General features: G+C 43.1%; 2 protein-coding genes across 5 annotated transcripts in view; both read left to right on the forward strand.

Annotated features, from left to right (window-relative positions):
- The window catches only part of LOC134538847 (E3 ubiquitin-protein ligase MYCBP2), a 455666-nt gene that overhangs the window by 350543 nt on the left and 77212 nt on the right, over window positions 1–27911 (forward strand). For all 4 annotated transcript variants that reach the window (XM_063380393.1, XM_063380394.1, XM_063380396.1 and 1 more), the window contains exons 41-44: window positions 270–417; window positions 7128–7370; window positions 9727–9892; window positions 13394–13590. In XM_063380393.1, coding sequence (XP_063236463.1) covers window positions 270–417; window positions 7128–7370; window positions 9727–9892; window positions 13394–13590 — 754 coding nt within the window. The remainder of the gene's footprint in view (window positions 1–269; window positions 418–7127; window positions 7371–9726; window positions 9893–13393; window positions 13591–27911) is intronic.
- On the forward strand, window positions 16450–27198 carry LOC134538849 (uncharacterized). Its single transcript, XM_063380397.1, has 2 exons — window positions 16450–16544; window positions 22444–27198. The coding sequence occupies exon 2, from the start codon at window positions 22488–22490 to the stop codon at window positions 24573–24575; it is 2088 nt and encodes a 695-aa protein (XP_063236467.1). The 5' UTR covers window positions 16450–16544; window positions 22444–22487; the 3' UTR covers window positions 24576–27198.

A 27911-nucleotide genomic window follows, 5' to 3' on the forward strand; every position in this document is an offset into this window, starting at 1 on the left:
TATAAAGCTGTAGATCTTGAACTTGAATAATTTGGATGATAACCTAGATCCTGATATGTCCGGGATAAAACAAAATTTCTTTGGTTTTATGCTGTGAGGTTGGAAGTGTCAGAATCATTAGTGACATATTTCAGAGAAAAACAAGGAGAGCGGGGGGTGACTTCTCGTAGGCTGTTTCTGTAGCCGTGTTCAGGTGAGACTGTCCTCAGCGGAGAGCGGGGTTGACGGAGCCCGTGCATCAGGCCCGTGGGCCGTGTGTGTTGGCGCAGGTGGTGAACACGGAGGGCACCTGGGTGCAGCTGGACGACGAGACGGTGCGCAAGTTCTGCATGAACGGCGACGGGGAGGCGTGGTCCCTGGCGCTCGGACACTCGGACGTCGTGTACCTGCGCAAGGACGGGCTGTCCTCGGACGGAGGTGAGACGTCGTCTCTGCTGTCGTCCGGGACTCTGAGTGTCTCCTATTGAATACACACACTTTCACGTAATGATGTGAAGCGAATATCAAATTGAATGTTAAAATATTCACGAAGTCCAATCGAACTGCGAATATTGTTCTCGGTGAAGATGTATTACACTTTTTTTTTTAAATACAGGTTTTAAGTATAAAAAAAACATTTAGCGCTTGTAATGTTTGAGTAATAACAATTATAAAATAACCATGCTTAATATTAATATTGAGCATTCATAAAAGCAAATGGATTTTTTATTTTATTTTACCAACTTTATTCAAGCAAAACAAATACTTTATCAATTAGTAAAGAACGGAAAAAATTGCCGGTTCAATGACCTCCAGGATAGACTCCAATATCTTCTGCACACTCAGGCAAATGCCAACTGTTCATTGGCTGCTGGCTTGTGAGTCGTCTCGACTGGGTGGCCTGTGATTCGACACTTCTATGAGTGAGGGTCTCTAATTGGCCCTCAGTCCTCCAGATTAACAGTAAACCAATTGCAGAAGCAGCACTAAGGTATAATTATTTGAATTTTAGCAAATGAACCCGCAAATTTTTCAGGTCTCTATCAATTAGCCATTTCAAGGAATGTAACCTTGTGTTGGAGCAGGATTCGTGTATTTAATGGAACAGCAAGGTTGTTTGAGATTGTAACACACAGGCCAAGGATATTGGGAAAAAAATTTCGCCAGTTGTTTATTGCAGGGATGGCCAACTACATTTTCCTCAAGGGCCATATTCCCATATATTATTTTTGAAACTAATCCGAGGGCTTTACACGTATGAAATAATACTAAATATTTTAGAACAATATTTTAAAATGGTGTTATTCCATACAGTAACCAATAAATACAACATGTAGCATGTAATAAAAAAACAAAAATAGTGTTCATCATTAACAAAAAAAAAAAAAAACACGTGCAAACGAAGGAAATGTAGGTAGTGCCTAGTGGGTAGGCAGAAAACCAAGTTCATTAAAATAGTAGTAGAAACCAGGTTGGGTTCTCAGAAGTGGCTGGATTTCTGGATGATATCTGGCAACATTCTCGAAAATTCACAGTAGGTGTGGTTTGTAATAAAATTCTAGACACACCAACTATACCTTTGTGACTTTTGTAATGGATTCATCATGACTTTAAAATGATCCATGAATGTTACTACTACTCTCATCAGAAATGAGATATTTTTTTTTAAAAAAAATTGAATTTTTTCTCTGTTGCAATTTTTTCTTTAACTAAGAGGTTTATGTTTGAAAAAAAAATTTGATACACATTTATGGGTTTAAATAAAAATTTTTTTTAATATGTTTGATATGTTGTGCATGTTTTAAAATAACGTGTCGTAACATGTAAGAATACAGGATATCTGTGTGTAACCGGCAGACAACTGCAAATGGCTCATGTGGACATTATTATTATGCCGGTCCAGGGATTTCCCCCCCTTTTCTTTCGTAACGCAGCGCTCTTAGCCGATAGGCCCTACTGCTCTGGGGCCCCCATGGGCCTGGATGCGGATACGCCGCATACGCAACCGGGAAGGGCTGAGGGCTGATCGCGCATTGCCGGTGATTTCGAGATGTTAACTATGGGCGCCACCACGTGGAAGGGCACGTGGACCCGGCGGAGTCTCTCGCTCAGGGCGTGACGTAGCCCAAGTGGGGACGAGTTACCAGCCCTTTCTATCCTAGCTACCCAGACCTGGCCCGCTCTAGGCGTCGGGCACGCCACACTCCTAGACTCACTCACCACGTGATTAAATAAATACTCACTTTATATTTATTTTCCAGATTTAATTTCACTAACACGTCTCTCTACACGCCCGTTACACGTTACACATTACACGGTTAAAAAGCCTGAGGCACGAATCGGTTTAGGTGAAGGCATGGTCCACACACGTGGCCATGCTGCAAAGTATACTTATTACACGGTGATGAAAAAACTCGACTGAGACAATTAATTAATTAAACAGCCCGCTGGCCGAGAGCTGCCCCGAGGATGACGAGCGAAAGAGATTCAGAAATACTTAACGAGACAGAATTACTTGGTCAGTGCAGAACAAAGGTTGAAGTCCCCGGGGTGCTGGCGCGTCTGCTCTCGGTCAGTGATGAAGATCGACTGCGCTGAGCTCATCGCTCGCAGGTGGCAACATGGCGCCCTTCGCGCCAACGCAATTACCGTTACTATATTCTACGACTCCGTGCCCCGGCGAAAGTTGAGTAAATTACAGATAAACATTAAAAATATATAAAAATTACTGACAATGGAAAGTTTGTTACTATTTACTTATTTAATGATAATTTATATAAAAGCATTCCTATCCTCGTCCAAGTCCGTGCCTGTTCGGGTCCGCCCGGGCAACGTCTATAGTTATTTAAGGTAACTTATTTAAATTAAAGAAAACACAAGTAAACTGCACAGCACTGGGGCGAAGATGGATGAAAACAACAAAAAGGCTTACAATTAATATTAACATAGCAATTTTAGGGATCGCCGCACTGCTTCTAAGCGCCCTCTTGCCGGGCTAGACACACACGCACACACGCACGCACGAGCGGGAGGTTTGAATATAGATGGTGGTTGGGCGGTGTCGTATCGGGCTCAAAGGGGCCGCAGGCCCGGACGACGTCAATTGCCCCCTCCGAAAGTAGGCCGATATGACAGCGCCGTTTGACAGATGGTTGGGGGGCGTTGCCTGTGGTGTTTACGTCGCGCACTCCCACGTGGCAATGTTGATGTTTATGTTTGTGCGGGCAGGTGGCAATGTTGACATGACGGACGGACAAGCAATGTTTACACGATGGAAGGGCGAGCAATGTTTACATGATGGCGGCGAGCAATGTTTACAAAATGACAGTTGAGCAATATTTACACTATGGAGGACGATACACACGGACAGAATGGGCGCTGGCTGACTAACCTTGTGGGTGGTGACCCACCAGTTGTCCCGAGCCCCAAATCTGCGTCAGCTGCGGCTGCGGCGGCTGCTGCGTGTGATAGCGTGGCGGTGGCCAGGGCGCCGGCCGGCAGGGGCGGCGGCGGCCAAGGTCAGGCGGCTCGTGGCAGGCGGGCAGCAAGCGCGGGCGGCGCTCGGCACGGCCCGGCTCAGCCTCGCCGACAGGCGGGCGCTTCGCGGCCCGTCGTGACAGACGGGTGACAGGTGTCGAAGTCCGGGTGACGGTCACGTTCGGCGGTGGGACGGTCGGGCGTCCCGGCGTCGTGGCGTCGACCTGCATCGCGACAGGCGGATGTAGGGAGCTCAGGCGACTCTTCACGGTGCGGCGTCCCAATGTTGCCAACTTGCGACATTTGGGTGGCGTCTCGTGCGGCAGGGCACTTGACCGGTGTTCCGGTACTGCGGCGATCGGCGTCGGAATCGGGCGTCGTGGCGCCTCGGTCGATTCTGGCGTCGTGTCAGGTGGGCATGTAGGCGGCGTCAGCGTCGGCGTCGCGCGCGTCCGTCTCTTTCGGTCCGGTTCATCCGTCTGTGCCTCGAAGCCAGGCGGGCACAGAGGAGCAAATCCAGGCGGCGGGGCGGCGCTCAGGCGTCTCGGCGTCATGGCCCTGGACATCGTGTCGCAAAGCGTCCTGTTTGCGACTGCGCACTCTGGTAGCGGTGACGACGGCCGGATGACGTCGAAGCCAGGTGGTGGCGACAAGGTGACACGAAGCGTCGGCGTCGAGTCTGGTGGCGTCCGTGGCGAGTCGTGTGGCGGAGACGATGCGGGTTTCGCCGGAAATGACCTTGGTGGCGTCGGGACGGCGGTTCGGTGCGGTGGCGAGGTCATTCCGGCGTCGGGAGGTGTCTCCGACACGAGGCGGGTGCTGGACGGCGTGGCAGACTGCGGTGGGACGGTCGTTGTCGGGCGTCGCTCGGTTGGCTTCGGCGAGTCAAGCGTCATCATAGTCGGGATGAGTGGCGTCAGGTCGGCGAAACGAGGTCTTGCTGGCGATGATGCGTTTGGACCAGCGTCGGGAGACGTCAGGTCGACGAGAGGTGCCGAGGTTGGCGGCTCCAGGACAGGAGGTGGCGGAAGCGGAATTGTCGGCGTCGGGACGGCGAGCGTCGGCGTCGGGATAAGTGGCGTCGGGTCGACGAAACGCAGTGTGGCAGGCGGCGGCGGGATCGGACTTGTGTCGGGAGACGTCAAGTCGATGAGCGTCGGCACGGCGGGCGTCGGGACGGCGGGCGTCGGCGTCGGGACGACGGGCGTGGGCGTCAGGACGACGGGCGTCTTTGTCAGAGCGGTAGGCGTCGGTAACGTAACACGTGGCGGTGCGGGTGACGTCAGGACGTACCTTCGTGGTGCTGGGGTCGGCGTCGTGCGTGAGGAGTCGGCTTGGTGCGGCGGTGACGTTCCGGCAACGGGCGGCGTCCTTGGCACGGGCTGCGTCGGCGAGTCGAGCAGCGTCTTTTCCGGCGTGGTTGGCGTCGGCGTGAGCGGAGTCGTTTTCGGCGTGGTTGGCGTCGGCGTGAGCGGCGTCTTTTTCGGCGTGAGTGGTGTCGGCGTGATCGGAGTCGGTGTCGGCGTGAGCGGCGTCGGCGTTTCGGGAAGCGTCGAGGCGTGTCGTGGAGGATTTTCCAGCGTCTCTGCCTCGTACTGCGCCTGGGTGGCTAGGTAGGCAGTGCACCGTGCGCACGTGAAGGTAAAAAACTTGCGCAGTACGGTCCATTCACGTTCGCCGATACAGCCACGATGCCACAGGCCGGCACATTCCTGGCAGCGGTATCCCTCGCTACTACCTCCGGGACACGACCTAGCTCCACATTTCGTCACGCCGTGTATGCGGTACTCCGTACAGTAGCCACACTCGTATCCGGCGGCGGTCCTGCCATGCAAGTCCCAACTCGGGCGGGAAAAGTAACACCCGATACACTCGTCCGGATACGGATACATGTCTACGCACGTGGTACTCTGCACACGAACAGTCCTCACGAACACATCAGCACTGTGTTACTTACTGCGCTCGGAGTCCGTTGTTTGTGCGCGGATTCCTGGAAGCGTGCGCTTGGCTGATCACGTGGCTGGCGCGCCAGAGTCCCGCTATGCGCTCCGCGCGAACAATAGTTCCAGCGCGAACTTTAGTTCCGCGCGCTCCGCGTAACAACCGCCTATCTCACACGCTCGTACAGGTCTGGTTTTCGCGGAAGATGTAACTCGCCCCACGTTGGGCGCCATTTGAGGGCTGATCGCGCATTGCCGGTGATTTCGAGATGTTAACTATGGGCGCCACCACGTGGAAGGGCACGTGGACCCGGCGGAGTCTCTCGCTCAGGGCGTGACGTAGCCCAAGTGGGGACGAGTTACCAGCCCTTTCTATCCTAGCTACCCAGACCTGGCCCGCTCTAGGCGTCGGGCACGCCACACTCCTAGACTCACTCACCACGTGATTAAATAAATACTCACTTTATATTTATTTTCCAGATTTAATTTCACTAACACGTCTCTCTACACGCCCGTTACACGTTACACATTACACGGTTAAAAAGCCTGAGGCACGAATCGGTTTAGGTGAAGGCATGGTCCACACACGTGGCCATGCTGCAAAGTATACTTATTACACGGTGATGAAAAAACTCGACTGAGACAATTAATTAATTAAACAGCCCGCTGGCCGAGAGCTGCCCCGAGGATGACGAGCGAAAGAGATTCAGAAATACTTAACGAGACAGAATTACTTGGTCAGTGCAGAACAAAGGTTGAAGTCCCCGGGGTGCTGGCGCGTCTGCTCTCGGTCAGTGATGAAGATCGACTGCGCTGAGCTCATCGCTCGCAGGTGGCAACATGGCGCCCTTCGCGCCAACGCAATTACCGTTACTATATTCTACGACTCCGTGCCCCGGCGAAAGTTGAGTAAATTACAGATAAACATTAAAAATATATAAAAATTACTGACAATGGAAAGTTTGTTACTATTTACTTATTTAATGATAATTTATATAAAAGCATTCCTATCCTCGTCCAAGTCCGTGCCTGTTCGGGTCCGCCCGGGCAACGTCTATAGTTATTTAAGGTAACTTATTTAAATTAAAGAAAACACAAGTAAACTGCACAGCACTGGGGCGAAGATGGATGAAAACAACAAAAAGGCTTACAATTAATATTAACATAGCAATTTTAGGGATCGCCGCACTGCTTCTAAGCGCCCTCTTGCCGGGCTAGACACACACGCACACACGCACGCACGAGCGGGAGGTTTGAATATAGATGGTGGTTGGGCGGTGTCGTATCGGGCTCAAAGGGGCCGCAGGCCCGGACGACGTCAGGGCATTAGAGCTTTTGGCTATACGCAGAGGCTGAGGCTACCCATCCCAGCATATGCACCACCTCCGGCCCCCTACTCCACTCAGCTCACCAGCAAGTTGGATGCTCCCTTAGCCCTCTGGAGTTGTCCTCACTTCTGGTGCCTACCCCAGTCTCCCGCCTCACACTGGGACTCCTCAATCACCCAGCGAACCCGCGGTCCGGTGGAGGCCTACCCAACCTCTCCCAGCTGTCCAGGCTGGTAACCGGAGCTGTCCTCGTCGCTCACTACGTCAGCACTTCAAAGGGCTAGGGAACCCTGATACCTGCCCCTAAAGCACTCGGGGCACCACTCCTAAGTACAAGTCCTACCCAACAAGAATCCTGTGGACAGTTGGAAAATCATTTTTTTTTTGTTTTCTCTCCCTCAAGAGTTCTCGTCGGAGATGCAGACCCAAGTGGCGGAGAGCATATTCCCGCCGCCGGCGAAGAAGGGCTTCGACTTCTCCCAGAACACCAACCTGTCGCCGTTCGGCGCGGGCGAAGGGTCGCCGTCGCCCTTCAACTTCAGCAGCTCGTCCGCCTCGCGCAGGGACACGCCCCTCCCGGACACGGCCGAGAGCGGCGGCAGCACCAACCCCTTCGTGTTCGGCTTTTTCGAGCAGCCGGCCAAAGGTAACAGCCATAGGCGTGCCTACAGGGGGGCCCCCCCCCCCTAATGTAATCACTCAGATCGGCATTTTCTCTAATGCGCTCGTTAATATTCGTATATTCCTGGCACTGTGACACTCAAACTGTTTTTCAGTGTTGCAGCGTGCTAATTAACAATATTTTTAAACATTTTATCGTTCTGGGAATACAGCCGCCTTAGTTTATTTAAAACACGAGGTCCCTTAAAATGGCCCAAGCAAAAAAAAAAAATTTAAGAGGTTTGTTAAAGTTCTGTTGTCTGAATTGCTGTGTTTGCATTCACTAAAAAGAAGTTCATTTCAAGGTAGATCTGGACCAAGCTATTGGAAAATTCGAGAGGGAAAAATGTGTAAGTACCCTTTAAACATTGTCTATGGAAAAAAAAAAAAAACATATTTTCAAGTTTGTTAAAATTATACGGATATAAATATTAACTGGTAAACATATCTCGTTGATACTGCACAAAAATATAAACACGGCAATGAGTGAATGTATTTAGGCTATTTAACATTCTAAATTCAGCTTCTGATTTAAAAAATTAGCAGGTCCCCCCCCCCCCCCCCTAATGGAAATGTCTGGGCACGCCTATGGTAACAGCAGCTGTTCCTGCCTGTCAGACTCAGGTCAGGTCAGGTTTGTGGAATATGGATTCTCCGTCAATAAGGAGATGCTTGTTGAAAATCCCCATGAGGAATCTTTGATTGGCCTGCGACGAGTTTGGGATGGAGTTAGTGATGCTGGTGGTGAAAATTGTATTCAAGTAGATCAGGAAATGATAAAATATGCCAGAGGAGCAGCTTCAAGGTACAAAGGTGCCCTGGAGCAAAAACGTCAAAATGAAGAAGACAAGAAGTTGGACAGATATTGTAAGGAAGAAAAAAAAAATGCAAGACTGTAGAAATTCAAGAGCTGCTAAATAAAAAACTGGAAATAAAGAAACAAAAAGAGCATTTAGAGATGAAAATTAAAAAAAATTAAGAAAAATATGTAATGGGCTTAAAGAATAACCAGTACATATTTTGTAATATTTTGTGAATGTACATTGAATATGCAAGATACCTAAACATTTGTTTCCTATGCAGCAGAAGTGGTATAACATTAGGCGTATGTATGTCAGACAGGTAGGAAATCTTGGGGAAAAAAACAAAATTTGATTGATTCAATTAATGATGTATTAAAAATAAACTGTTTGAAGATGAAGGCTACACATGATGAACGGTTAACCCAAAACTGTATGCCACATGATCAATTGCTTTCAGTACATGATAAGACTGACATAAAAATTTCCCTTTTAGTATGAAAAAAAAAATTAATAAAAAGGACATATTTTGTAAAAAAAAAAAAAACTTTTTATAAAAACTTAAATATATTTGTATTAAGTGCAAAACTATGATGTAATAGAGGAAAATCAGTTAATGATACTACCCCCGTAAAAATTAAAAGTTTGTAACGATAACAGTACATTTTCCAGCAAACGGAATATGCAGCTACTGAAAAACACACTAGGAAACCTTAGAACTCAAGGCAAAGCAAAGCAATTAATATCACAAATTGGTCTTCTCTTAGCTTTATAAAGAATGTTTGATTATATGTTCAACATTCTTACAGACATACGCAAATTTCTGATTTTGCACGTAAGATAAGTTCTTATATTTCCAAGTAGTATCACATTTTGCAGGAGAGTTAATATCTGTCAAATTTAGGTGTTTGGATGAGGAACAGGCTATCCTTTGTACATCTTGCAAGCCCAAATTGTTACTCCCCGCTTACGTATACCTGTGTTTAGCCAAGAAAACTGTATACTTATTTGAAAAGTGTAAATTGATAGCTAAACAAACATGGAACAGATGTCAATTGCCAAAAATTTTAGCATGTTATTTTTTTTTTTTGTGTAAGATGTTTCAAGTTGAAACTGCATTACACGAGAGGGTTTATACCTGGAGTCCTTCAAATCGAACTGCATGACATGTTACCGGCAGGCAGGGGCGTAGCCAGGGGGGGGGGGGGGTTAGGGGTTCAAAACAACCCCCCCCCCCCCCCCAAGCACCAAATCTTTAATTAATTTCTTATTCATCACTCAAACAAATTTCATATTAAAATTAATAAAATTTTTACCAATGACAATATTTAAATTTAAGAACAGAAAACTGCTTAAATAGCACTATTTTACACCTTAAAATCCAAATTTTCCCGGGGGAGGGGGGGCGGCCATGCTTCTTAACACCCCCCATACACATATTCTGGCTACGCCACTGCCGGCAGGGTGTTTCAGACAGGTTGTCTTGCGCACGGAAGTGTTTGGGGCGGACGGGAGTGTCTCCACCGCGTGTCCCGCTTGCAGTGGCGACGCCCAGCGGCGCGGCGAAGTTCGGCGCGGCGGAGGGCTCGCCCAGGACGCAGCGCGAGCGGGAGCGGGAGCGCGAGAAGGAGTGCAGGAAGTTCACGGCGCTGCAGACGTGGCTGAAGGGGGAGGAGGGTCGCTCCGGCCGCAGGGGCTCCCCCGGCAAGTGAGTCGACCGCTACGCAACAACACCGCAAACACCATTACAACGTACCTATGAAGGCCCGTCTACAATAGAAATGTCCTAAACTGTGTCCGAAGGACACTCGTCGCTGATTGGTCCACGTGTGACCCTCTGACGTCATGCGTCAAGTGGGCGAAGGTCCGAACCTACCTGGTCCGAAGACATTCGTCAATTTGAACTTTTTGTCCCAACCTGTGTACTTCGGACACAGAAAAAGAACAGAACACTCACGATATTTGAATTTCTGGTTCCCGTTTAAAAATGTGGTGTTTGTTTTTTGTTATTGACGGAAATGGAAGGTGTTTAAGTCTTACTGAATAAATATATAATATTGAACTCCCATAACTTTCATAAGTTCAATCTCAAACTACAAAGCATCAAAACAATAAACAAAAACATTTGGTTTGGCACATTTACTGCGCTCTGGTAACAACTTTAGAAATCAATACATTCGGACATCGGACATCGCAATTGTGGACAGGGCAGTTTTCGGTGAGAGAGTGTGACGTCACTCACATTCGGATAAGGAAACGGACCACGCACAGGTTCTGACTATTGTAGACAGGCTCTTAAACACACAGTTTTGTTACTCAGTGTAAAACATCTTGAAAGTAAGAAATCCCTTCATGTATGATACTTTGTAATGATGTTTCACTCTACCGTATTGTATTCTGGGAGTTAAGTTTTGTTTTAATGGTTTTATCACTTAATATTGTTAAATAGTGTCTCAATTTAAAACTTTCTCTTATGGGCTTTGGAAATGGAACATTAAACTGATATTTTATGTATGTCCATTAGGACACTCTTTTTATTTTTAATTATAAGTACATTTTAGTGCTTTTTGAAAATATGAATTCATCTTACAGTGTGATTTGAAAAACGATTTCTACCGTTGTATCCCATTAATAGAGACCTGCAAAATTCGCAGATTCATTGACCTTTAGGATAGACTCCACAGTCCTTTAAATACTCGCGGAAATGACCTGTTCATTGGCTACTGACGCGTGAGTCGTCTCAACTAGGCTGTCCGTAATTCGGCACTTTCTTGGTTTAGTGTTTCCCATTGGCTCACAGTTCCCCGGATGAAATGTGGGCCAATCGCGGAAGAGGTACGAAGGTTTAGTTGTTTTGATGCTAGCCTATCACGAAATGAATCCGCGAATTTTGCATGACTCTACCCATTAAATAGTATGATGACGATCTTTAAAAAGAGATTATGTACTTTTTTGTATTCCTAATAAATTCTAATCCCAAAATTTTGGTATTTTGGCTAACTTCAATCAAAGATAAAGGATACTCAGTAACTATGCTTGCTAACACATTGTACTCATGTGGTAAGGGCTGTAGTTTTGTGTACCCAGAGCACAGTGTTTGTACTTAAGTGGTTTTCAGTCTGTAATCTTGTTCGTCTTATCGCCTCTAGCCTGTGAATAGCCGTGCTATGCTTAACCCTGTAAACAAATTACCTCTGTGCAGGGTAAACTTAAGTCAAGGGATGTCAGGCTGTGTTGGTATTGCTATACACAATCTCAGAGAATAGTGGACATCAAATAAAGAAATATTGTGTGATTTTTATAAAAATTTGCTGTTGCATTATTTTGAAATTTGGAGGGACGAATCACAATGATGCAGCTTAAGAATAGTTTGCGTCACTATGGTGTCTTGGTCATGAACCTAGTCGTTTACTCAAATCCATTGATTCATTTACCAAAATTTCTCCCCTGCTCACAGAGTTCATTACATCCTGTAGTGGCTAGTGTATCTTTATGTCACGCAGCCTAATTAATGTTCTTCTTATGTGGCCAGTGAGATAGGTTGGCCTCAGATTACTCCTGAAAGAACAAATGGTTTTGTGGGAATATTCAGTTATGGAGTTTGTTAATTTACACCAGACAGCTAGAGAAGTAGATTCTATAGGGTGGGTGAATATTCAATGATACAGTTTGTTATCTTACACCAAATAGAAATGAAGTCCTTCAGGGTGGGAATATTCAGTAGTGCATTTGGTTTTATTATACATAATAACAGGTAGAGAAGCATTGGCGTAGCTGTGTTCATAAAGTTGGGGGGGACAAATAATGATTTTGATGTCATGTAAACCCATTCCCCTCCACCGGAAAATTTTGATTTTAAAAGTGCAAAATAGCGCTTTTTAAGAAGTTTTTGTATTTAACCATTGGATACATTGATGTTAAAATTATTATTGTTTCCTTAAGATAAAATTTGATGAGTGAAGAAATTACAAATAAAGTTGGGCAGAATAATATTATAAAATAAAAATATCACGGTCTAGAAAGTTGGGGGGGGGACAGACCCCTCCACCCAAAAAGTTCAGGGGGACACGTCCCCCCTGTCCCCCCGGTTCCTACGCCCCTGTAGAGAAGTAATTTTTCCAGAATGGAATGTTTCAGTAATGAAGTTTTTTTTACATCTGACAGCTAGTGATGTTCTTTCTTTAGGTTGGGAATATTCTGTGATGCAGCTTGTTATTTAACACCAAACAGTTAGAGAATTAATTACCTTTTGTAGGGTAGGAATTTTCAGTGATTAAGTTTGTTATTTTACTCCAAACAGTTAGAGAAGTACCTTCTTCAGGGTGGGAATATTCAGTGATGTAGTTTGTTATTTTACACCAGACAGTTAGAGAAGTACCTTCTTCAGGGTCAGGGTGTGAGTATTCAGTGATGCAATTTGTTATTTTACACCACACAGCTAGAGAAGTACCTTCTTCAGGGTGGGAATATTCAGTGATGTAGTTTGTTATTTTACACCAGACAGTTAGAGAAGTACCTTCTTCAGGGTCAGGGTGTGAGTATTCAGTGATGCAATTTGTTATTTTACACCACACAGCTAGAGAAGTACCTTCTTCAGGGTGGGAATATTCAGTGATGTAGTTTGTTATTTTACACCAGACAGTTAGAGAAGTACCTTCTTCAGGGTGGGAATATTCAGTGATGTAGTTTGTTATTTTACACCAGACAGTTAGAGAAGTACCTTCTTCAGGGTCAGGGTGTGAGTATTCAGTGATGCAATTTGTTATTTTACACCACACAGCTAGAGAAGTACCTTCTTCAGGGTGGGAATATTCAGTGATGTAGTTTGTTATTTTACACCAGACAGTTAGAGAAGTACCTTCTTCAGGGTCAGGGTGTGAGTATTCAGTGATGCAATTTGTTATTTTACACCACACAGCTAGAGAAGTACCTTCTTCAGGGTGGGAATATTCAGTGATGCAGCTTGTTATTTTACTCCAGACAGCTAGAGAAGTACCTTCTTCAGGGTGGGAATATTCAGTGATGCAGCTTGTTATTTTACTCCAGACAGTTAGAGAAGTACCTTCTTCAAGGTGGAAATATTCAGTGATGCAGTATGACAGCTAGAGGAGTACCTTGTTCAGGGTGGGAGTGTTCAGTGATGCACCAGACGGCAGGGAAAGGGGCGGGGAAGTGGCCTGAAGCGTCGTGGCGCGGGCGGCTGTGGCAGGGACCTGCCCCCGGAGCTGGCCGGGGTGTCGGTGAAGGAGCTGGTGAAGGCCATCGGGGAGAGCCGGGCCAACGGGAACGGGGTGACGCCTCCCGGGACTCCCCGCCGCCTGTCGCGCAGCTCCAGCCCCAAGGCGGGGCCCGGGGGCGCCTGCTCCCCCCGCATCAGCCGGAGCTCGAGCCCCGTGCCCATACCAGGTGCGTCCCGCCCCGTTCCCGTCGCAAGCGTGGTCGCAACTCCTCTGGGAGATCTCGCGAACGTGGAAGCTCTTACAGCCACGATCACTAAACATATCTCGTCTCCCGTGTCGAGGTCACATTCTCCGGCAGTTTATTCCCGACATTTCGCCCCGCTCCTGCTGCCTGGCGTTTGTTTTTTCGGTGAGAGGCAGCCGAGTCGTGATTTGTCCACTTGTGGGTGACCTCGATCCGGCCAATCAGGTGTCCGGGCACAGGAGCGTTGAGACCATTCACCGGGCTGTCAGTGGAGGTTGTTGAAAATTCTAGGAAAGCAATTGCCGACAAGGCGTGGAAAAGATGTGTTGAATTTAAATTAAATGTTACCATGCTGTAAGTTTTAAAAACTAGATGTGAATAGATTTCTGCTTGGACTCCAAACAATGGTAGTGAGTTCTAAAGTTCTAGTGAGTTCTATTTGAGGGATGTGAACTGACTGAATGAACTTAAACAATGCTCTAAGCTCAGTGTTGGAGGGGGGGGGGGGGGGGGGGAGTGATATGTTGGTTTAGGGTACTATATGTGGAGAAAACTTAATGTATCTCTGAATGATAGTCCTATTATTATTTAATTAGTTCTTTATGTGCTAGTGATGTATGAGTTTTGGCTATGAACACTGTATTGGAGTCATCCATACATCTCCTATAAAGGAGGCAATGCTAATATAAATTGCTAAGCAAATCTCTCAAAGGAGCATCGAGGTATCATTGTAAGATGGCAATTGAATCTGTGTTACATCCAGGGTCTGATTATGGAGTTAGTCAGTCCGTACATGCATGGTCGTTTTAGAGACAAACATCTTAGCAATTAAACTAGGAGGTTCGCTTACCTAGGGGGTTCTAACTGAATTGCACCAAGAAAATACCAGTTATGTGTCGGTCTTCTTTCCACATCACTGCAGTCCAGTTAAGCCCTGATCTCACTGTTTTTGTAAGTAAGGCTTGTGATAGTTATCACCAGGCTAGGTTAAAATGGGTGCCCTTCAAATATTCAAAATGAATCTTCTTTTCTAAGGTTAGAATTTTTTTTTTTTTTACTTAAATTGCAGTGAAGCCTAATATTGAACACAACCATCTTTTCAGAACGGGTAATTAGTGTTTGAGGTCCCTTGTCTTATATTGCTGATTTTTACGAATTCGTGAAGTACATAGTACGTAAAGTACCTGTCACAAAATGTTGTAAAGTGAAACAGTTATTAAGGTAGTAGCTATTTATGGTTGTATTGTGATTTTAGTTCAGACAGCGGGTAAAATAAATCTTGCAATATCAAAACTTCCTCTTAGATAGTAGCTGCTGTTTATGTGTTTAGCTTAGAGTAAACGGGAGTGGATATTTGACGCCTAGAATGTGGTGACGTGTGTGATGCCGTCCACTAGCACATGTGCACGACTAGATTCCTGTGCGAGTGGACGTGTGTGTGTTTGTGTGCCCGTGTCACTTTGTGTTGCACCCGTTGTCTGCTCTGTGTGTGTCGATGATGTGTTGCGAGTATTGACTGTTTTCCTGTGCTGGGCAGCCGCTCACGGCCGGCAGGCTAGCGCGGCTACGCAGTCGCTTGCCGTGCCGGGTGGTAGCGCGGCCAATGTCGCAGGTACTGTGTCGAGCGTCGCTTGCATCGACTTCTGTCTCTGTCTCTGAGTCACGCTTCACTTCCTTCTCTCACTTGTTTGCTTGAGGACATGTTCACTTGTGTGTGTTACACTCACAGCGTTTTGTGCCCTTCATGTACCGTTGTAACCTTTTTATGATTTTGAATGATGTTCCTTGTAATCTTGGGTGAAATTTTTTTTTGTTGGTTTTTTGAATTTTGGTGTAACTTGTACAGCACTTAAAATTTTTCTGATAATGATTATTGATTACTGAACTGCATTTCTCTGCACTTTTTTTGGTGTATCTTCGAAATCAAGAGCTATGTGTTTGTGTTAAAGGCTGAGTACAAGGAAATGAGCAGTGTGTAACTTGATTTCCTTGCAATTTTTTGGCACTTTTTTCACGTGTTTAGATATTAGGTATTTGTACACCTGTGTTTAAACTGGTTAATCAACATTTCGTTTAAGGTTATTGTTTTTAAATTGAAGGCTGCAAGACATGTATTTAATCAGAGGTTCCCCCCCTATCCCAAACACTATGACTCACCCCCCCCCCCCCCCCTAACCTAAAAATGCGCCGCCGCCGCCCGCCCTCCCCCCCCCCCCCCCCCGAAATTTTTTATGCCATTTTCTCAATGATTTACTCAATGATTTTATAATATTATACTTTTTTAGTATTATATTTTATCACATTTTGCATTAATTAAAACTGATTTTCTAATAATAATTTTGGTCATATCAGGTAATATTGTCGCGTAGCTCAAAATTATCATTAATTTATTTAATTAGTTTATTTGTTGAAAATACAATTTTAAATTCTTTTCGCTAGTTCGGGACTTGGTTTCCCTCACGCTAAGATGGGGTAACACCTTTGTTGGATTTGGGTTTGCGGGGGGGCTGGAAGAGTGCGAGTCTTGCACGTCTTTGTCTGGGAACGCAGGCGTGACCGCGTTTCAGCCAGGCCAGCTGACACGTTGTTTGCTGCAGTTCCAGAGAAACGCGGCGCAGACTTGTTTGTCGTTTTTTTTTGAGGCCAGCTGAGAGCGCAGATTGTGCGCAGTCGCCGTGCGCAGGCGAGTGTCGCAATCTAGCGGCCGGTTTTCTGACTACGTGGGCAACCTGGCGCGGCCGACCGCGCGGCCGGCTTGTTGTAATAACTTTACGTGTTTGTAAAACACAGGAAAACTTCCCGTCAGGATGTTTTCCCCGTAGGGGTTTTGCGACCAAGAAAATAGCTTAAAAGAGATGTAAAATGTTTTCGCGGGGCGGTAATCCTGTGGAAGGCTGTCATGCTGCCCGGCCGCGCGGCGACTTGGTAATGGTTAGGTGAGTGCTATCGGAAATGGCGCCTGAGTGATGCCGGACTCTTAGCCTTCAGTGTTTCTTCGTAGTTAACTTTAAAAATTCTCGTTTGGTGTATTATTTGCTCTTATAAATAATTTGTTCTTAGAAACTTAGTGGTTTTAACGTGTAATACGTTGAGCACTACCGTTCCCTTTTTATTTTCAAGTATAACTCGGTAATTTGTTTGCATCACGATCCTTGTCTTTTCATGTAAATGATGACGTTATAAACTTAAACTAAATAATTTCTAAAATCCGTTTCAAGGTAGTGGATGTTCTTAATAAATTTTAAAAATGAAGTTGTGGAAGAGCTAATGAAGCTTGGTATCACTGGGTGGCCTGGAGGAAATTATTACGATTATGTTAATGTGTTAGTACTACTAAGAAAATCTTATATATGGTTTATTGTTTTTCTGTCGGAATATCTATAAGGCTGGTAGCGGACATGGAAGGTGCCTCATTATTTGTCAGCTTTATTTAATTGTTATAAATAAATGTGATTGTTCTATTGTTTTTAGGTTACTCTTATTTTTTTCTCAGTATCCTGATTTTCTATTCTTGTATAAGAATACACCTACTAAGATTCAATCCTCAGTGAGATGCTCTATGGCTAGTTAATGTTTTGAGTTTCTTATGTTCAGAGCTACATTTTTGAAGAATTGAACCCCCCCTCTGAAAGTGAGACGTGACAAATGGTGGAGATCGCCGGTTAGTAGGTATAAAGAATGTTGGGATACTGAAAAATAAATTAAGATAAGAGTGTTAGGTGTGGTCTAACATTTTGATTTATTTTAGTGAAGAAGAAGAGCATGCAGTGCAGCTGGTGTATTAAGATTGATGTGTTTATAGGATTAATTGTGTAATGATAATAAAATTTATTTTAGGTTATTTCAGGAAACCAGTGGGAGACCAGGGATGGCTGTATTTGTCTAACAATAATTAATTTAAGGTGAAATGTGAAATGTATGCTTAAGTTAAGGACTAATGAAAATAATTTAAGGTGGAGTCTATTAGGGATGGCTAGTAAATACACAATTGAAATATTGGATGACAAAGTAAAAAACCCTGAGAACAGTGATAGTAGTTCTTCGTCAGATGATGAATCATTGAAAGTGTTAAAAGATAAATTAAGCGACATAAAACCAGAATTGAAAGATCAGAATTTAAACATGGAGACAGGCAGGTGTTTTGTGGACCCGGGATATTTTTTTGGAAAGAGATGTGAGGAGGTTGAGGAATTTTTAAAACAGTTTCGCAGAGCAGCCAAGGTAAATGGGTGGAATGAGCAAAAATGTTTGTCATACTTGCCTACATTTTTGAGAGGGCCTGCTTTAAAATGGTATGACAGCTGTGAGAGCACATTGGAGAATTTAACTACATTTGAGGAATTAGCAAATAAATTAAGGGATGCGTTTGTGAGAGTGGGTCACATAGAGGACTTAGAGTTAAGATTGCAGGCGCGAGTACAAGCAGTAGATGAACCTTTCGAGTCATTTGTGTACGACATATTGAATCTTTGTAACCGACTTGATGCTAAGATGAATGAAGCTAGTAAGGTTAGATATGTATTGCGTGGGTTAAGGCCAGACATTGTAGAGAAAGTTATGCTTTTCCCAAACAATACTGTGGAACAGTTACTAGGTAATTTGAGGAATATTGAGGCAGGTCTGTATTACGCTAAAAATCATGAGAGGACACAGTGGGTAAATTCGAAACAGGAACAAGTACCTATCAGAAATCTTAAAGAAATTCAAACACCAGAAAGAGAATTGTCATCTATCAACACGAGAATTGAGGACAGTTTGATAGAGTTTAATAAACAATTAAAACAATTACGCGGGGAACTGGATACCATGAGATTACAGGCACAACCAAAGTCACAGTTTAGAACTCAGGGAGGAAATTACAAAAATAACAGTACACTAACACAATACCATCGAAATCAGAACAACAATTTTTTCAGGCAGACCCCAAGTAATTCATTTCCAAAAATAACTGACAGACCACAGTGGACCTCAGATGGTAGGCCGATTTGTTTAAAATGCAAACGACCAGGTCACTTGATACGAGATTGCAAAACGTCACAACAGGGAAACTAAATAGGGCGAGAGTCGGTCGGGGTGACAACTCGTCCCTTGTTAACCAAATGTCTCTTTTACAAAATGACGGTATTTTAAGTCAGAAGACAAAAATGTTCGGAAAAGAAATCCCCGTTTTTATCGATACAGGAGCTGCGGTATCACTAATCGAGGATAGATTAGTACCGAAAAGTTGTTGGAAATCCGCAGAACCAAGAGGTTTTACAGGAGTCTCAGGAAGAGTTCAGAAACTTAATAAGATGGCCAAATTAAGATTTAAATTAGGACAGTATGTTTATTCACATGCGGTAGGTCTGGTGGAAGCCCCAATAAAAGGGATCATTTTAGGATGTGATTTTTTAACCAAATATGGAGCAGAAATTTCTTGTAAGGGAGGCCAGAAAATGTCATTGACCATAACACGTCCTGATTGCTTCGTAAATACCACAAATACCGAAATAAGGGAGGTTAAAAGCCAAACCAAAGTAAAAAGAGACAAAATTCAAGTAGATCAAAACCAAAATCGGGTTAATCATAATGTAGGTCAGGATGGAACACAGGAGTTAAGCCAAATCGAGCCAGAAAATATTTTCAGGTTAGGTTGTGTGACAGTTCACAATCATGTTAGAGTAGAGCCAAGGATGCATCATCTTATCGAAATTAATTTTGAAGGAAATAATTTACCTGATGAGGTGCTGATAGAGCCTAAGGAGGATATTTACAACAGATATTCTGTACTTGTACCTAGGAGTATTGTAAACAGAAAACAGCATACTCACATTTGGGTTACTAATACTACTAACCAGTCAGTTACTCTTCATAAGGGAATGAAATTAGGATATTTAAATGAGTTTGAGGAAACACCCAGTATCGAGAACAAAGAAGTAACTAAGGTATTACAAGCTAGAGATAAAAATAATGTCGATTTTGATGTGTCTAAATTAAACATTAATCCAGAGTTACCAGAGGAACAAAAAAACAGACTGGTAGAGTTGTTGTATAAATATCAAAATGTTTTCAGTTGGGACCCCAGCCAGATAGGGAGAACAAAAGAGGAAGTAGTTTTTCTGGATACAGGGGACAGCACACCCATATCATCTGTACCTTATCGAGTTTCTCCTGGGGAACGGGAAATTATTCATAACATAGTACAAGAACACATTAAAAATGGGATTGTGAGACCCTGTGACACGAGTTGGTGTTCACCAGTTGTTCTTGTTAGAAAAAAAGACAACGATTATAGGATGTGTGTGGACTACCGTCGTTTTAACACTATTCTTAAGGATAATAAATACCCCCTTCCTCGAATAGATGATTTCTTAAGTCACTTGACTGGTGCTAAGTATTTTACTCACTTGGATATGAATTCAGGATACCACCAATTGAGAGTAGCTGAACAGGATCAGGAAAAAACTGCATTTGTTACCACCGATGGTACTTTTTGTTTTGAAACCCTTCCTTTTGGTTTGAAAACCGCTCCGTCAATTTTTCAGAGATACATGGATAAGACTTTGGCAGGGTTAAAGTGGGGTTCATGCTTAGTCTATTTGGATGACATTCTAGTAGTGGGCAGTACGTTTAATCAACATCTTGACCGATTAGAACAAGTTTTTAAAAGGATGCAAAATGCTAATTTAACCTTGAAACCGTCAAAATGTACCTTCGGTTATTTTGAAACCGATGTGTTGGGACATTTGGTTAACCATGAAGGGATTAGACCCCACCCCGATAAAGTAGTAGCAGTGAAACAATTTCCTACACCTAAGGACCAACGAGGGGTGAGAAGCTTTTTAGGCCTAGCTTCTTTCTATCGTAAGTTTATAGCAAATTTCTCTCAGATTGCGAAACCCTTGTCGACATTGCTAAAGAAAAATGAAAAGTTTATCTGGACCGACAAGCAAGAACAAGCATTCCAAATTTTGAAAGAAAAGCTGATTTCTTCCCCCGTGTTAGCTCACTTCCAGGAAAACCAGCCCATTGAAATACATACAGATGCTAGTACCTTAGGGATAGGAGCCACATTGTTACAAAGAATTGATGGAAAATTACAACCTATTGCCTATGCCAGTCGAACTCTCACGTCAGCTGAGACTAGATATCCTATAACTCACCTTGAATGTTTAGCCTTGATTTATGCTTTAGACCAGTTTCGGCCTTACATTTACCTGAAGCCATTCAAAATTGTAACCGATCATCATAGCCTATGTTATTTGAATCGTTTGAAATTTAATGCTCATAGCGCAGGAAGGTTAACCAGGTGGGCATTGAAATTGATGGAGTATGAGTACACTGTATGTTATAGTAGTGGAAAAACTCATGTACATGTAGACAGTTTGAGTAGAAATGCTGTCAACACAGGGACAGCCCTTGACGAAGAAAAATCCCTTGAGTTACCTGTTTTTGTGATGCATGATGTGGATTTAGCTAAGCTGCAATATTCTGATGTGAGTCTAAGACCTTTAATTTCTGAGTTGACTCAACCGTCAGGAATCGATAATAAGTTAAGCCGACAAGCGAAAAATTTTTCTTTGCTGAATGGTGTTTTGTACAAAAATAACTCTAACCCAAGTGGTAGAGACAAGCTATTAGTAGTCCCAGAAAGCTTAAAGGCTGAAATTCTGAGGGAAAGTCACGACAATCCCACTTTTGGCGGTCACTTAGGAGTAGTTCGCACCGCAGACAAAATTATACGTCGTTATTATTGGACCAATATGCTAAAAGAGATTCAGGCCTATGTAAGGAGTTGTAGGGGATGTCAGGGGAAAAAGGGAGTTCCTCAAAAGAAAGCAGGGTTATTAGAACCATTACCTATCTGTGAACCTTTCGAACGTATTGGTGTCGATATTTTAGGCCCTTTTCCAAAAACCGTGTCAGGAAACAAATACATTCTTGTTGCTATTGATTACGGTACTCGATGGGCGGAGACTAAAGCCACCCCCACTAGTAACGCCAATGACGTAGCTAAGTTTTTACTAGAAAACATAATTTGTCGCCATTCTGTACCATGTTCCATATTGACAGATAGAGGAAAAGTTTTTACTTCCAAAGTCGTTAATGAATTACTTAGGTTAATGGATGTACAAAGTTTGAAAACCTCAGGATACAGGCCAAACACAAATGGATTATGTGAAAGATTAAATGGAACAATAGCAATGATGCTATCTCAGTATGTGGCATCCTCACAACGTAATTGGGATGAATATGTACCCTTGGTCACTTTGGCATACAACACGGCGAGGCAGGAAACATTAAAATTTAGCCCATTTGTGCTCATGTATGGTAGAGAACCTGTATTACCCTCAGATGTTCAATTAAGTCAGCCTGTAGAAGATGAGGACAGCCTTCGACTGCGTACTCGTTGGAAGGAGATCCTGCGACAGTCCAGAGAGAATTTAAAGAGACAACAGGGTATCGATAAAAAAAGGTATGACCGCAGACGACGAGCGGTGACCTATAAGATAGGACAGGAGGTTATGGTGTACACACCTGTTCGAAAAAAGGGTTTGTCAGAGAAACTATTGCATAAATGGTTCGGTCCTTATGTTGTGGTGGACAAATTGTCTAATAACCTGTACAGGTTAAAGAAGACGAGTCGAGGCAGAGATGTTTACGAAGTTACAAACGTAGAGAGAATGAAAAATTTTTACAGTGTATAAGTTATGATAAGTTATGTAATAGAGATTTTTTTATTGTGGTTGTGGATAACTAAATAAAACAAAGAGAGAGAGAAAAAAAAAATAATTCGAAAGTTTTGTAACACTTGTAAACAAAAATCGAGCCTGTCTAATATTTAGTTTTGTATAGAATTTTTACAGAGTCTTAAGGCGTGATCATCTTCCGTACTGACGATGAGGATGCTACACATCGTCCTGGTGCTCCTGCAGCTGGGAAGCAGCAGACAACATCGACCGCTACCTGAAGGAGCAGTGGGGGTGGTTGCGGGAGCGCATTTCGAGCCGATACCTCAGGTAACATTGTACACTTCATCGGTACCAGTAAATTTTAAGGTTGCTTGGCCAATGCAATTAGATGACATTCAGGATAGTATCAAAGAAATCACTTCTTGTCCCTCCAATAGTTCAAGTGAATGGTGTGTTATTTTCAAAGAATTAAAACATAGCTTAATTTATACTGACATGCTAATTAATAAGGTAAACGAAGCAGCAGGGGATGACGTATTGGATTTTCAGTCTCAAGTTCGGGAAAGACGAGGGTTAAATTTCATTGGAGAGTTTTTTCATTGGTGTTGTGACATTGCCGTCAATAGTCAATTGAATAATCTTTTCCTAAATGAACAACAAATGTCAGAACACATAAACAAGATGGAATCACAAATTTTAAACACTCATGAGGCACTGGCAAATATGAGCAACACTATTTTTGTTATAAACGAGGGAATGACCGGAATTCTAAAAAGAGTACAATCAAAATTCACAAATTTGTCTGATTACTTAAAAGACCTCCGAGAGACTATGGTGACTAAGTTTTCAGGAATGGTTCAAGACATAGGACATTCATTCCAGTTTCAGGTACTGTTGGCCTCTCAATTAGCCAAACAAGCGCATACATTTACAAGACTAGAGATTCTGGACCAGTGCCGGTCAAATAAAATACCTGCCATTGTAGTTACACCAGCTCAATTGAAAGAGAAATTAAATATGCTAAATGAAATTCTTAATAGGGATGGTTATGCGTTGTCCATAAGTGTATCAGAAGTTCAGAAATATTTTAATTTACCCATTTGTAAATGTCAAGTCCACAAGGAAAATTTATACCTTCAAATTAAAGTACCAATTGTTAAACTAAATTCCAATTGGAGATTGTTTCAGTTCGTCGCAGTCCCATTTCAGTGGAAGAACTCAACTTGTCATTTGGATCATGCTCCGAATTTTCTGGCAGTGGATGGAGACCATCTAATCACTATTCAGGGTAGAAATTTATTAGATTGTAGACCATTTGAAGATAAATTGTGTTTTGTTCCCAGGTTCTCCGGAGATACCCTAGGTAGTGCTTTGTGTCCAAAGGCTCTTTTTCAGGGGATTACCGTTGAAAATCTTAGTACCACATGTGCGTTTCGATGCCATTCCGGAAACCAACTGATGATCACCCAGGCTGGACCAGAGCGGTACTTCCTAACAAACCCGTCAGGAAAATTAGACTTGCAATGCATGAAACATAACAATGAATCTTTATTTTTAGGAAGTGGAGACATCCTCGGAGCTGTAGATATAGAAGTACCGTGTGATTGTCGTTTGTATTTAAACCAAGAACTTAAAATTAACGAGTTGTATCCATGTGATGCGTTAACAAAATCTAAATTTCAATTGGTACATGTAATACCAGCTGCTTGGACGAAGTTACGTAAATTGAAAATTTTCCCTCATCCTACGTCAACACATACAGTTTTTCCATCCTTAATGGATTGTTTAGATGAAAATTGGCCAACTCTAATACCACATTTAAATTTTTCTTTGACAAAGTTTGAAACCCCTTTAGACCCGATTCATTTAAGAGAACCAGAAAACGTACCAAGATTTGTAATGAAAAACTTACAGAGTATTGCGCTTTCCATTGTAAGTAGTGTATTATTATTTATTATTATTAAAAATCCATATCTAGTAGGTATTGGAACGCTACCAAGAGTATCCGCCTTGGACAATGTTACTACCCTTGGCATAGAAATAAGTGTAACTGTAATTACTATATTGGTAATAGTTGGAATGTTTTTAGTTCTGTTATTAAAATATCTGAGAAATCGGAAACCCCTCAGTATGTCTGTAGAAATCTCGACTACAGTAGAAAATGCTGTTCCTTCTACCAGTGGAAAGGTAGAATTAAAAGACATACTAGCCAGAGATAATGGTTGTGTAGCTAAGTTATCCAGTGAAACTGGGGAGGAATTGAAAGTAACCATTTCCATTTGTGATGATCAGTAGTGAATGAATTTTGTTCAATGTAAAGCTTTACCTACGATTAGAAAAATTAGAATTTGATTAATGTTTATGTGAAGGGGCATGCGCCCATAAATAATTTTTATAGAACCAAATAACGATGGAGGGAGAATACCAGGTTCAATAAGGGGAATTATGACGTCAGGACTAATCATTGAGAAAGTGGGTGGGATCCTTTCCGTATTCCCATTTTCCACCATAACCCCCCCCCCCCCCCTTGTGTTTTTATTATTCAAGAAGTGACATTGATAGTTTTCGTCAATCGAAGAGAATGACTTTTGAGGCGGACTTGTTAAGGGCAATTTCGAAAGGAGTGCTGTGGTGCAGCTCCATCCAGAACTCTTGTCCCTTCTCGAGTTGGGAGAAGGCGCGTCGTTAAGGGTCAGCCAGATACCACGTGGGCCAGTTGGGAGAAGAGGACCTGCTTCTACCCATTGCTGCGGGCTGGTGCCCGTATCGTCGAATCGTGTGGTGATGCACGATTACCAGGAGTATCAGCGGTTTGGGAGTGGCCATGTCCAAGGACAGTGATTACGCATCGCGATAGGGTGTGGCCCCCCAAACAACAAATTTATCGAGAAGACTAGAATTATCCATCGTTTGAAACTACTGACCTGACGTTCAAAACAAAGTGTATAGCAAGACAAGGCCAGTGTAGTTATAAACTTTCAACCTACACGTGGACACAGTCAAGTTTTTGTTGTAAATTTTCCTATTAGGTACCTTACCTTATCCTTCCTCTACGAAATGTGGGGGGTAGGCTTTTCTTCAAGATGTTGAATATTGCAGATGAGTTACGAGTTTAGTTTTTGAATAGTTACTTGTTTTAAGAATCTTTAAAAGTTATTTTTGTGTTGATACCTGGTATGACCCTCCTTGGTTAGTTGTGTTGATCTATGTTGATCTCATGAATACTTCTTGATAAACACATGAAAATACGTCATTAACTTAAGTAAGATAATTTAATTGTTTGATTTGTTCACTATTATTTTGATGTTTGAGAGTTTTTTTTTTAGTTGTTTGTAATTGTATGACTCCTGATGCTGCTCATGTATTTTGTGTAGGAATGGTGTCGTGTACCGTGGATGACGAGCAGTTGGGATGAACGACGTCGGGATGAGCCGGCTGGGAGAGGCAGAAGTTGGAGTGGGGTGTGATTCTGCAGCTCACAGTTCCGCTGGCTGTTCCTGTCTCTGCCCTGAGTTGGTGCATCTCTTCGCCGTATCCCTCCTGGCTGCTTGCTGTCCCAAGCAGTGCTAACATGTGAAATTTTGTAAAACACATTTGTCCTCCGAGAGGAAATTGTCAATAAGTGCTAGTAGAACTTAGAGTTGGTATTTATACCTAAACAACAACCACTGTAATCACTAATTTAAATTTGTAACTGGATCACATAGAAATGATAGGGACAATTGGTTTTTTTTTTTTTTTGAAGCAAACTTAAATATTCCCCAAGCATTGTTGTAAGCTTGTGGGGCACAAGCTCCTGCCGCCCGGGGTGATGTCGCGTAGCTCAAAATTATCATTAATTTATTTAATTAGTTTATTTGTTGAAAATACAATTTTAAATTCTTTTCGCTAGTTCGGGACTTGGTTTCCCTCACGCTAAGATGGGGTAACACCTTTGTTGGATTTGGGTTTGCGGGGGGGCTGGAAGAGTGCGAGTCTTGCACGTCTTTGTCTGGGAACGCAGGCGTGACCGCGTTTCAGCCAGGCCAGCTGACACGTTGTTTGCTGCAGTTCCAGAGAAACGCGGCGCAGACTTGTTTGTCGTTTTTTTTTGAGGCCAGCTGAGAGCGCAGATTGTGCGCAGTCGCCGTGCGCAGGCGAGTGTCGCAATCTAGCGGCCGGTTTTCTGACTACGTGGGCAACCTGGCGCGGCCGACCGCGCGGCCGGCTTGTTGTAATAACTTTACGTGTTTGTAAAACACAGGAAAACTTCCCGTCAGGATGTTTTCCCCGTAGGGGTTTTGCGGCCAAGAAAATAGCTTAAAAGAGATGTAAAATGTTTTCGCGGGGCGGTAATCCTGTGGAAGGCTGTCATGCTGCCCGGCCGCGCGGCGACTTGGTAATGGTTAGGTGAGTGCTATCGGAAATGGCGCCTGAGTGATGCCGGACTCTTAGCCTTCAGTGTTTCTTCGTAGTTAACTTTAAAAATTCTCGTTTGGTGTATTATTTGCTCTTATAAATAATTTGTTCTTAGAAACTTAGTGGTTTTAACGTGTAATACGTTGAGCACTACCGTTCCCTTTTTATTTTCAAGTATAACTCGGTAATTTGTTTGCATCACGATCCTTGTCTTTTCATGTAAATGATGACGTTATAAACTTAAACTAAATAATTTCTAAAATCCGTTTCAAGGTAGTGGATGTTCTTAATAAATTTTAAAAATGAAGTTGTGGAAGAGCTAATGAAGCTTGGTATCACTGGGTGGCCTGGAGGAAATTATTACGATTATGTTAATGTGTTAGTACTACTAAGAAAATCTTATATATGGTTTATTGTTTTTCTGTCGGAATATCTATAAGGCTGGTAGCGGACATGGAAGGTGCCTCATTATTTGTCAGCTTTATTTAATTGTTATAAATAAATGTGATTGTTCTATTGTTTTTAGGTTACTCTTATTTTTTTCTCAGTATCCTGATTTTCTATTCTTGTATAAGAATACACCTACTAAGATTCAATCCTCAGTGAGATGCTCTATGGCTAGTTAATGTTTTGAGTTTCTTATGTTCAGAGCTACATTTTTGAAGAATTGAACCCCCCCTCTGAAAGTGAGACGTGACAATATTTCCATCCTGAACCGACAGATGCCAAACTGCTTTTGTTGAGGAAAGTGCGGGGTTGTCAATTTGATTTACAAGATCCCTTTCAATTATCAAAGCACCAGAAACGTATTTTCACATTAGAAGCTATAATTATGTAAATAATATATACATTTTTCTCGTCTTTTAACCCCCCCCCCCCCCCCCCCCCTCCCTGAAATTTTAATGACACAGTCTGCGTCGTTACCCTCCCTTGTGGGCACCCCCGATTTAATTAATAGATACTTATAGAATTGTTTACTGTTAAGTGTTGACTTTGATCAGGTTTGTAAGAGACATGCTTAGGTCAGCTGTATTAGAAAAATTTCTTTGATTGTTTTTGAGTTTTGATAATGTAAAAAAAGTATAAATAATATTGTTTTTTCCATAACTTCATTACAGAATATTTGAGTGTCCATTACTGCATTCACTTATCTTGATCGAAGGCTTTCCTGGATGCAGGAGTTGTAATATGACTCTATGCTTCCAGGTTTGGGGTGGAGAAATGTTTGCAATC

This window comes from Bacillus rossius, chromosome 14 (assembly GCF_032445375.1).
Source record: "Bacillus rossius redtenbacheri isolate Brsri chromosome 14, Brsri_v3, whole genome shotgun sequence".
Lineage (NCBI taxonomy): Eukaryota > Metazoa > Arthropoda > Insecta > Phasmatodea > Bacillidae > Bacillus > Bacillus rossius.